Source organism: Alligator sinensis, unplaced genomic scaffold (genome assembly GCF_000455745.1).
Source record: "Alligator sinensis unplaced genomic scaffold, ASM45574v1 scaffold101_1, whole genome shotgun sequence".
NCBI lineage: Eukaryota > Metazoa > Chordata > Crocodylia > Alligatoridae > Alligator > Alligator sinensis.
Window position 1 is genome coordinate 201,801 of NW_005842924.1, and position 11,221 is coordinate 213,021.

At 50.7% G+C, this 11,221-nt stretch overlaps 2 protein-coding genes across 4 annotated transcripts in view; one reads left to right on the top strand and one right to left on the bottom strand.

Moving 5' to 3' along the window:
• The window catches only part of NAA50 (N(alpha)-acetyltransferase 50, NatE catalytic subunit), a 33,440-nt gene extending 22,579 nt beyond the window's left edge, over nt 1-10,861 (bottom strand). Inside the window, exon 1 of one of the 3 annotated variants that reach the window (XM_025192458.1) lies at nt 10,674-10,861. In XM_025192458.1, coding sequence (XP_025048243.1) covers nt 10,674-10,681 — 8 coding nt within the window. In that variant the 5' untranslated portion in view covers nt 10,682-10,861. The remainder of the gene's footprint in view (nt 1-10,673) is intronic. The other 2 variants (XM_006036194.3, XM_006036193.3) reach the window with 2 other exon arrangements.
• Nucleotides 10,862-10,960: 99 nt separating this feature from the next.
• ATP6V1A (ATPase H+ transporting V1 subunit A) overlaps nt 10,961-11,221 on the top strand; it is a 35,253-nt gene continuing 34,992 nt past the window's right edge. The window contains exon 1 of the mRNA XM_006036195.2: nt 10,961-11,110. The gene's annotated coding sequence lies outside the window, so the exon portion shown is untranslated. The remainder of the gene's footprint in view (nt 11,111-11,221) is intronic.

The following is an 11,221-nucleotide window of genomic DNA, read 5'->3' on the forward strand; positions in this document are numbered from 1 at the left end:
AATGCCTCACTCCTTGTTTCATCCTCTGACCTTTCTTAGCCCAATATACCACTGAAAATAGCTGTTTAGCATTAATGCTAAACAGAAGATGCACTGCCAGAAGCCAACTTCTAATTGGGCAATGGATTATAAAAGTCCAGTACATTTGTATGTAATCAGTTAAATGGCTTCAGAATTTGATTTAATGGAAGATGGCAGTTGGGTGCAGTAGGAGGGAGAGGAGGCTGACTGGGCACACGTGTGGTCTCTCAGCACACATGTGCCCCCTGCAACGTCCTTGAGGCGGTGGAGGCTGAGAAGCAACAGCGGGGGCAGCAGCAGCTGACCCCCTGAAGGTAAGTGGGGCAGGAGCTGGCACAGCTGCAGTGGATCCGGAGGGGAAGCCCCCGGATCCCTCTTGGCTGAGCTGCGCTCCTGAGCCACATGCAAACAGAGCGCGCAAACAGAGCGTGCCTGCGTTTGCGCAGACATTCACGCGAGGCGGGTGCACAAAGAGTAAGCAACAAGAAGGAACACCTAGCAAGAGCGATGATGACTCGAAGCTCAGCAGCTAAGAGCAGCTAAGGTAAGAGCACGGGATGCAGCTGCAGCTCAGATGGCGCTGCCCACCCGTAGTTCCTCTGAGGTGTCCACTGAGATGGAGTCCTGCCCCCCTGTCTGCAGGGGTGGCCTGGCGGTGACCCTGCCGTCAGGGGAGGGGAGGAGCCCCCTTGCCTGACCTTCGAGGCTTGGAGGAGCAGGTGAGGGAACTCCAGGGGGCAGTGAGCAGGCTAAGGGGGATCAGGGATGATGAGGCTGTGATTGACAGGTATTTTCATTCCTTACAGCTCCAGATGCCCACGGGTGAAACTCCACGCGAGGAGTCTGCAGCAAGGGAGTGGAGGACAGTCACCCCTGGATCCAGGCGGCAGGGCCTGGTGTCTGCTTCCCCATTGCGCATGGGAAACAGATACAGGGCCCTGACAACCATGGAGGAGACGGAGGAGGAGCATTTTCCTGCAGAGGAGGTGATCCCTGTAGCCCCTACTGGGCAAGCTGGGGGATCACTGCCCAGGCAGAAGAAGAAACGCCTAGTGATTGTAGTGGGTGACTCGATCCGGAGAGGCATGGAGAGGCTGATCTGTCAACCGGATCCTATGGTGAGAGAAGTCTCCTGCATGCCTGGAGCCAAGATCAGGGACATCACTGAGGCAATTCCTGCTCTCATTAAGCCCTCTGACTACTACCCCACGGTCCTCGTCCATGTGGGAACCAACGATGCGGCTAGGACCAGCCCTGATCGCATCATAAAGGACTTCCATGAACTGGGAGACAGCCTCAAGAAGACTGGAGCACAGGTTGTATTTTCTTCCATACTTCCGGTTGGCAGCAGCCAGAGTCTCCAGGGTGCCCACATCAAGGAAGTCAACCGGCGGCTCCAGAGTTGGTAACTGCTGAAAGAATTGTCCAGTGTCATAGCTGAGCCACTGGCACAGCTGTTCGAGCACTCATGGTGCTCCGGCCAGGTCCCTGAGGACTGGAGAAGGGCCAATGTGGTGCCCATTTTCAAGAAAGGGAGAAGGGATGAGCCAGGTAACTTTAGACCAGTCAGTCTTACCTCTATTCCTGGGAAAATGCTAGAGAAAATAATCAAAGAACACATTTGTGCAGGCCTAGCAGGGGAAACGATGCTGAGGGGAAACCAGCACAGGTCTGTCACAGGTAGATCCTGCCTGACAAATCTTGTAGCCTTCTATGACCAGGTCACACACTGCCTGGACGTGGGAGCTGAGGCTGATGTCATCTTCCTGGACTTTAGGAAGGCCTTCAACACAGTTTCGCATCCTATTCTCATTGGGAAGCTAGCAGACTGTAGAGTGGACACCTACACGGTCAGGTGGGTGGCCAACTGGCTTAGGGACCGCACCCAGAGAGTGGTGGTGGATGGCAGGTTGGATCAATGGGCAGAGAGAAATAAGATGCAATTTAATAAAGATAAATGTAAGGTACTCCACCTGGGAAGGAGGAACCCCCAGCACACCTATAGGTTGGGGAATGTCCTTCTCAGCAGCTCGGAGGCAGAGAGGGATCTTGGAGTCATAATTGACTGCAAGATGAACATGAGCCGGCAGTGTAACAAGGCCATCAACAAGGCCAATCGCACCTTGTCGTGCATTAGCAGGTACATGACTAATAGAACAAAGGAGGCGATGCTCCCCCTCTATGCGGCACTGGTCAGGCCGCAGCTGAAGTACTGTGTCCAGTTTTGGGAACCATACTTCAAGAGGGACGTGGGGAATCTCGAGAGGGTCCAGAGGAGGGCCACTCGCATGATTAGTGGCCTTTGTGATAGATCCTACGGGGGGGGAGGTTGACAGAGCTGAATCTCTGCAGCCTTCATAAGAGATGGCTGAGGGTAGATCTTGTGGCTGCCTATAAATTTATTAGGGGAGGTCAACAGGGAACAGGGGAAACGCTGTTTACTAAGGCGCCCCAGGGAGTGACTAGGAATAACGGGTGTAAACTAGTTGAGAGTGGATTTAGGTTAGATATTAGGAAAAAAATGTTCACAGTAAGGGTGGCCAGGATCTGGAATGGGCTTCCAAGAGAGGTGGTGCTATCACCTAGCTTGGAGGTCTTCAAGAGGTGGCTAGATAGTCACCTGACTGGGGTCATCTGACCTCAGTCCTCTTTCCTGCCAGGGACAGGGGGTCGGACACAATGATCCATTGTGGTCCCTTCCGACTCTACAATCTATGGATTCAAGAAATAGGGCTTCAAATGGACCCAGTTCATAATTTGAGAATATCTGAACATGCAAACTGGTAAGGTACAGAAGCCTCTTTTATGGTGTATAAGGGTAGCTACAGTCTAAATCTGTCCACAATACTCATTTCCAGAAGGCTTCCTGGACTATATTTTCCCAGACCAGCAGGTCAGATTCAGCCTGCCAACAGATTAAATTTGGCCTCTGGGAGGCACCTGCCAATTGAGTGTATCTGGACCGCAGCTGCCCCTGTGATGCTCCCCCCACCCCAGCCAGTTCCCAGGACCTAGCATGTGGGCAAATCTCCCCCTTACATATACACCCCCTCCTCTCCACCCCAACACATCCCAGCCCAGAGCCCTCCCCCACACAACATACAAGAGAAAGAATTTATTTTGAGCTATTATGCAATCACTTCTATATACACTACTCAAAAAAGCATGTCAGGACAAAAATATTTTAAAATAAAATTAAAATATATTACAGTTGATGTTTATTTTTTAGTATATGATTTATCTGTAATTAGTTAAAATGATCGCTTCTAAAAAAACGTACGTGCGGCCCTCAACAGCTCACCAAAACATAGTAAGTGGCCCCTCCAGCAGAAATAATTGCCCACCCCGTCTCAGACCACAGCCACGCTAAAATGGGGTGCGATTTTTCTCAATCAAACCAGTCCCCTAGGAGGCATACTGGCCTGAAATGCAAACTCACTGTGTCAGATGGAATCTCAAGAAGGCAAAGACAGGAGAGCAACTAAGAATCTCAGCCATTCAAATGCTCAAGTTCAAGTGAGAGACAGCCAGGTCATTTCAGCAAGGGCAAAAGCAAAATAAACTTAACCCAAAGAAAATTAAAGGGCTCCACCCACTGTAATCAATGGGAATTGTATGTAGAGCTAGTAGGACAAAAAGACCTCAGGATTTTCCATCAGAAACAACATGTAATAGGGTAGAACAGATCTGTGATTCCACTCTCCTCTGCTGATGGTCTACTATACCAAAGCCCAAGAAAATCCAAAAGATAGGCAAATACCATACCTAAACTGAGGCCTAAAAAGAACTCACTCACCTGATGGTAAACAGCATATCAGGGTTAGTCAGAAATGAAGCCCAGGAATCCTGACTCCTTAAGCCATTTCATGTTAAAGAGCATTTAACCATCTAGACCATTCATATGTAGACCCATTATTCAAGCCCAAACTAGGGATGTACATAACATTAAAAAAAATATTAATTTAATCTCCTCTAATTATATCAGGTAAACAATTAACTGATAACACAGCTGCTGATAGGAGCCACTCCTGGGTCCAAGAGCCTTTTGACTGAGGGGAGGGAAGGAGGAGGTAGGCCCAGTCAGACAACACAGCCCACAAGAAGCCCTGTGCTGGGAGGAAGAGAGCACCTGTGAATGAGCAGCTAATTGCTTAACTGATAAGTAGGGATCCAGGTTCTCTCTTTGCTATGGAAAAATGTGGATTTTCCCCTTTAAAGGAAAAAAAACATGGCCATGGGAAACCACAAGTTTCTCCTTGCAGGCTGGCAGAGGGGTAGCCAGTGGCCGGCGGGGTAGAGCTGTGGACCAGGGCACGAGTGGCTGGAGGAGGTGAAGGCAGAGTCTGTACCAGTTTCAATAAACTGATTTAAGAAAAAAAACAACATTTTAATGGAAGTCAGTGAATACTGTGCATGGCAATAAGGATCTGAGATTCAGGGCAGAAAGCTGAGTACACGCACTGATACCTCCAGATGCAAAAGGTCATGGATCTAAACCTTTGTTTCTCTATACAGCTACCCTATTTGTCTTGCCATCAATAGACTGGGTGACAATTTGGCAGTCTTCTGATTATCTGGGGAGCTTTTTTCTATATGTATGAAATCCAGGACGACATATTTTGTAAGGGCTGTGCGAAACGGCAGCATTCCGGTTTGACCAACATTTCAGCGGACCAGCGTTCTGTTTTGACTTTTGTTTCGATTTGAAACAGCTGTTCCGTTCCATCGAAACAGGGTTAAAACAGCAAAACCATTTTGACATTTCACCCATATTATATAACGGGGAAGGATGAAACAGCCTATAACTTTGTAATTTCTGACCTGATTTGGATGAAACTTGCAGGAAGTTCTGAGGGCATGAAGCCTGCCACGTTCCAAAGACATAGGTGCAGGGAGTTCGGAGAAACTGCACCCCAAAATATTGAAAGCAAAACTTGTGTCACGTGTATGTGTTAAGCCACAACAGAGTCAAAACTGCAGGCATGCTAGCCCCTACTGAGGCCACAAAGCCTGCCACATTTCAAGGAGATAGGTGCAGAGCTTTGAGGGGAACTGTACCTCAAGTTGCAGACAAGCAAAACTTGTGACATGGGTGACACTGTGTGTGTTAATGCACAGCAGGGTGAAATCTGCAGGCTTGCTAGCCCCTGCTGAGACCACGAAGCCTGCCAGCTGTCAACCAGGGTTTCTGGGTCCCTGCACCTCTAGCTGCTGACAGGCAAAACTTGTGTCATGGATGCTTGTGCAACTGTGTCTGTCTTGAGGCATGGACCTGGGGCGGGGAGGGATGGGACAGGACACACACAACTACTCTAGGCCTGGCTGCTAGGCCCTGTTGTGGCCACAAAGCCTGCCAGCTGTTAAGATGGGGGCAGGGGGGGTCTGGGGCCCTGCACCCCTAGCTGCTGACTGGCAAAACTCATGACATGGGTGCTTGTGCAACTGCTGCCTCTCATCAGGCAGCAGGACTGAAGATCCCCCATCACTTGCCACCACAGATGAGCCAGCAGTGCGATGCTGTAGCCAGTAGGGCCAACAATACCCTGGCATGCATCAGTTGATGCATCTCCAGCAAAACCATTGCAAAGAAGTGATTCTCCTGCTCTACTAGGCTCTACTTGGCATTGGTGAGATCGCAGCTAGAGTACTGTGTCCAGTTCTGGACTCTGCACTTTAACAAGAACCTGGTAAAGCTTGAGAGAATTCAGAGAAAGGCAAGCCATATGAGGAAAGGCTGAGGGACCTTGGACTCTTCAGCCTGAAAAAGAGAAGGCTGAGAGGCGACTTATACGCTTCTGATGTAGCGGTAAGCTGCTACCATCTAGGGCTCGGTGAACAACTGTTCACCAGGGCACCTTTGGAGAAAAATAGGAATAATGGTCATAGACTGAACACCCTAGTTGTAAAGTAGTTTTTCCTAATGTTGAGCCTGAAATGATCTTCCAGGAGTTTGAGACAAATTTTGCCTGTCAACAGCTACAGGCACAGGTCCCCAGAACCCTCCTGCACCTATCTCCTTAACAGATGGCAGGCTTTGCAGCCATAGCAGAGCCTAGCAGGCCTGCAGTTTTCACCCCCCTGTGCCCCAAGACAGACACAGTCCCAGAAGTACCCATGTCATGAGTTTTGCCTGTCAGCAGCCAGAGGTGCAAGGCCCCAGAACCTGGCAGGCTTCGTGGCCTCAGCAGGGTCTAGCAGGCCTGCAGATTTCACCCTGCTGCACCTTAACATAGTGTCACCCATGTCACGAGTTTTGCTTGTCCACAGCTTGAGGTACAGTTTCCTGCAAAGCCCTGCACCTATCTCCTTGAAACTTGGCAGGCTTTGTGGCCTCAGCAGGGGCTAGCATGCCTGCAGTTTTGACCCTGCTGTGGCTTAACACATACACATGACATGAGTTTTGCTTTCAAGACTTTGGGGTACAGTTTCCCCCAACCCCCCCCTGTACCTATCTCCTTGAAACTTGGCATGCTTCATGCCCTCAGAAAGGGCTACCATTCCTACAAGTTTCATCCAAGTCAGGCCAGAAATGACAAAGTTATCGGTTGTTTCAACCTTCCCCATTATAGCCTATGGGCAAAGTGTCGAAACAGCCTTGAAACGGCAAAACATTTCAACTTGCCTCGTTTTGTTTTGACTATATCTGTTTCGTTTCGATTTTGCTGTTTTGACCTCGAAACGAGTCGAAACAGCATTGAAACAAAGCTGGCGGCAAAATTTCGCACAGCCCTAATATTTTGTGACAATTCAGAAAGGTCTTTTTTTTTCCCTCCCAATGGAAACAAAGTAATGGTCGCGTACAAATGACACAGTACAGAACTCTACTGGGAAACATATATGTTTCCGATCTGGACAAATGGATCTGAACCTTTTATATAGGACTTTACACAAACTCACATCCTAAACTTTAGAAAGGGTTGAGGGGAGGGAAAGAAAAATAAATCCTTACCTTGGTAGAATTTACTTCAAGAAGTTCTTCTGTGTAAGTTCCATGCCAGAGCCATAGATAATCTTCACGTGCACTTCCTGGCTTCAGACACTGCCTTGCTAAGTCTCTGGTCTGTGCCTGATGTCCTCCACCCATTACATCACCTCACTACGGTTCCCATTGGGCCAGCTGTCTCCAGAGAAGCAGCTCTTGTTTGCAACACTCTTCATTTGGCAAAGACTGTCCCTTACTATCTTTTTGTATAGCATCTACCATTGAAGAGTGCCTCATCTTCTTCAAGGCTCATAAACACAACAGAATCAATCAGAAGCAGAGCCTGATGTTTATGGACTACAGATCCAGCCTCCCAGAAACCTGTTTCTTGTTTACTTCTTTGAAGTTTATCTTTGGATGCAGCCCTTTAACAGCAATGAGGAGCACAACTTAATTTTCTGAGACATCACGAATTTCATGACTGCTAATTTGAGCATTTTTAGGTAGTAAGCTTTTCTGTTTTACGCTCTGTGCTCAGAGACAGTAGCATGAAAATGTTACCAGAACAATGCATCAGCTTTAAAGAAGAAATATATCCATATATAAAGAAGACAATACTGAGGACAACCCTACTTTGCATCACTTTGCATCTGAATATCAGCAATGTCTACAGACAGTAGAAGTCAAGTTCCTTTCACTCATGTTTTTTTCCCCATGGTTCAAAGTCAATATAAATTAAAAAAAAAAATGAAAGTGAAGTTTAAGACCAACTAAGTAAAGCAAAAGTGTATGGGCAATGGACCACAAATTTCACAGAGGTTCCTTCTAAAGAGAACTATGGGAATTTCTCCAAACAGTAGCAGTACATAGTTAAGGAATCCCAAGTACTCTGAACAGGCTATGTCAAGGAAGCTACAGCTGCCACCAGAAGAGGCCCCTCAGCTTATTGATTCCTGCATGCTCCCTGCAATGGAGTTTCTGGATCTAGCTTTTTCACACAAAGGTCTTGTGAGTGTTTACAAAGGGTGTGACATTCACAAAGGAATGGGGAAAAAAACTCTATCAGGCAGCTGCAAGCTCTTCCAAAATTAGAGGCAGGAGGAAAGGGCTGCAAACTACATACCCTGTCTGTTTTGGATTAGAAAGGCATAAAAAACTCAAGTAACCATGTGACTGGTTCCTTCCCTCATCCTAATTCACTAGGAGCCTCATTCATTCATTTGTTGCTCAGGCTCTAGAGCTGATCTACAAAGCTCCCAAGATTACCACTATGCTTTCAAGTACATGTTAACTAACATGCACTTAGTAGAAAATTCCCATATACAGCCATTCAAAACTGGGTTTTACAGCTACCAGGTAAAATTGCCCCATGCGTTTGGTGCACAGTCAGACCAAGAACGCTTGCAGCACACATACGCTCCTCCAGCATTAGGATTCTCCAATAACCCGAAGCAGGCAGGAGAACTGGCTCATGCTGCAGCCCTTTCTTGTCCAACTGGCACTATCTCCCAGAAACAGAGGCAAGGCAGGACAGGTGGAACTCCCACATACACCTCCATTTCTGGGAGGAGGAACAGAGGGCCAGACCAAGAAGGGCCACAGCTGCCAGACAGACAGGAGGCACTTTGCCCGGGCAGCACAGGGCTTGTGGTGGCAGCACAGAACTTCCCTGCCCCGCTCTGCTGCATTGGGTCTCACCCAGCAGAGCAGGGAGCCCTGAACCCACAGCCAACCCCTGCCCCATGCACAAATCTAAGGGTCATGTCCCTCCTATACTCCCGCCAGGAGTGTGTACACCAGTGGGGAGCCAGCCCCTCCCCTGCCCCCTGGAAAAGCTGTCCCACTCCTTGTCCAGGCCCTGCAGCCACACGTGGCCCTGGGCCCCAAGCCTCACATACTGCCTGAGCTGGGCCGCAGCCCAAACCCCAGCCTGCCCAACTCCCTCTCTCATTATGGAGGCCTCAATCCCCACCCCGGACTTACCTGTGGGAGCAAATCCCACCCCCAAGGAAAATTAGGAGTGCCAGAAAAGCAGAGACAGAAAAGTATAGAATATCACAGACCTGATCTGCTCCCCTGGAATTTGGCAAACTTCACAACTGATTAAGTAAAAGCACAACTGAGAAAAAAGTCTATTATTAAAGGGCCATCAAGGAATAGTTTTTGGGGTGTTTTTTCCTGTTCTTTTGTAATGAACCCCCCAACTCAGATTCACTGAAGCCCCAGATAAGAGAAATGACAATTTTCACCCAGGCACATTTTGTGTACTACATGTAAATCTGGAGACTCCAGTCTGCTCTGGCCTGACACAGAAAGTTGCCCAGACAACGTAACATATTCAAGCCTAAGCAATAATACTCTCTCTTTCAATTCAAAACTGATATAGAATCCAAGCAGAGCCAAGCCACAGAAAATCAAAAAACCTGGGGAATCCAAGCTGAAACTAAGTTCTAGCTTCAGCCATAGAGAAGCACATCTAACATGTGACCTGCTGCTGATCAATTTTATTGTTCTTCCTGCATACCCACCTACTCCTTACAAGGCTGCTCTGCCTCTTTGCCCACAAGACCTAAAGACCTGATTATATTGGACACTGCTTTATTGACAGGCATTAAATGTAAGATTACCAAGAATCTGTGTTTTCTTTTTTCCCATGGAAAAATGCAAATTTTCCACTTTGAAACAGGAAACCAGACTTCCAGCCTGCAAGGTAGTGTTTGGGGTTAGAGGGAGGGCCACTGGAGGCAGGGGGTGCCATGTGCATGCATATACACACATCACACAAATACAACCAGGCAGGGTGGTGGGTGCAGCTCCTGCAGCTACCTGCAGGTAAGTCGGGGGTGGGGGGTGGAAGAGGAGGGTGGCACAGGTGACACATGGGAAGTCACAAGGCAGGTGGAACTCCACACATGCCGGGCCACCCTTACTGCTGTGGAGCATTGGGTCCATCCAGGCTGTAGCCTCACACCTTGTAGTGCCAAGATTGAGGTGTGAGGGAGCACATGCTGCACCCAGCACCTTTAGGGCAGGTTTGGCGGCTGCGGTAGGAGGCACTGCCCAGCTGGGGTGGTGGCACGGGGCTCCTGGAGCTTGGCACCTGCCCTGATGGTCAATGCAGAAGCTTGGCACATGCTGAGGCCAGTTTGGGCCATCAGGGACCAAGCTCTGGCAAGTCCAGACCAACCCTACACCGTCAGGGCAGGGGCCAAACTCCAGAAAGCAGGAGCCTTTCTGGTCCATCCACACACTACCCCTCAAGAAAGAGCAATGCCAGCTACATTTGTGGGCCTGCTGCCAGCTCTCCAGGCGGCTGTTGGGGCAGGCAAGCAAAGTCTGCCTTCCCCAGGGAGGCACCTGATGCAGAAATGACACGCAGCTCCACACGGCCGTGGGCCAGAAGGCACGGGGTCGCCTTGCCACCCTCCGCGGGAGAAGACCCCGCCGGAAACGTGGTTCGGCCCGCGGCGGCCGGGACCCGCGGAGGAGTTCCCCTCACGCAAACGCGGCGCAGCCGGGTCCTTCCGACGGCTTCTTCCACCCCCGCGAGGGAACGACCCGCAACCCACGAGCCGAGACCGGCTGCGCAGCGCCGCGCCCCCGGGACGCCCCCGGCCCCGCAGGTAGAGAGCGGGGCGTGGCGCGCGGGGTCACGCGACGGCCGGTTTGTGCCGAACTGCGCCACCCCAGGCCCGGCGCCCCGCTCGGGCCGGGCCCACGCCGCACTCACCCCTTCATGGCGCGGCCGCACTGGATGCGCGCAAGGCCTGGAGACTTGGCGGCCTCTTTCTCCTTCTCCTTCTCCTCCTGCTGCTGTTGCTGCCGCCGCCGCTGGGCGCTTGTTGGCTCAGCCTCCTGCTCCCGCTCCACATGGGCCGCAGGCCGCCCGCCCCGCCCCGCCGGCGTGACCCCGCGCTGCCCGCTCCAACGCAGGCACGCTCTACGTGACCTCCAGCGGTATTGCTATGCTCCCGCGCGATGGCTGGAGGGCTGTATCACATGACCGCAGGATGCAAGTCACATGACTCTTGCGCCTGTTACGTGAGTGGGAGGGATTCTCTCGCTTCCCCTGGCTTCCGGGAGCGCATGCGTAGGCGGTCTGGAGCGACGGATAAGTTGTTTTTTTGCTGCCGCCGCCAAGGCCGGGAGTTGTTGCTGTGTGCCCAGGTGATGTACCCCCCACGCTCGCAGGCCCCTAGGAGGCGGCCGGCCTGGCTGCGCCCCGGGGCCGACGGGTCCTGCCCCCGCGCCTGCGTCACGGGCTCCTGGCCTGGCGGG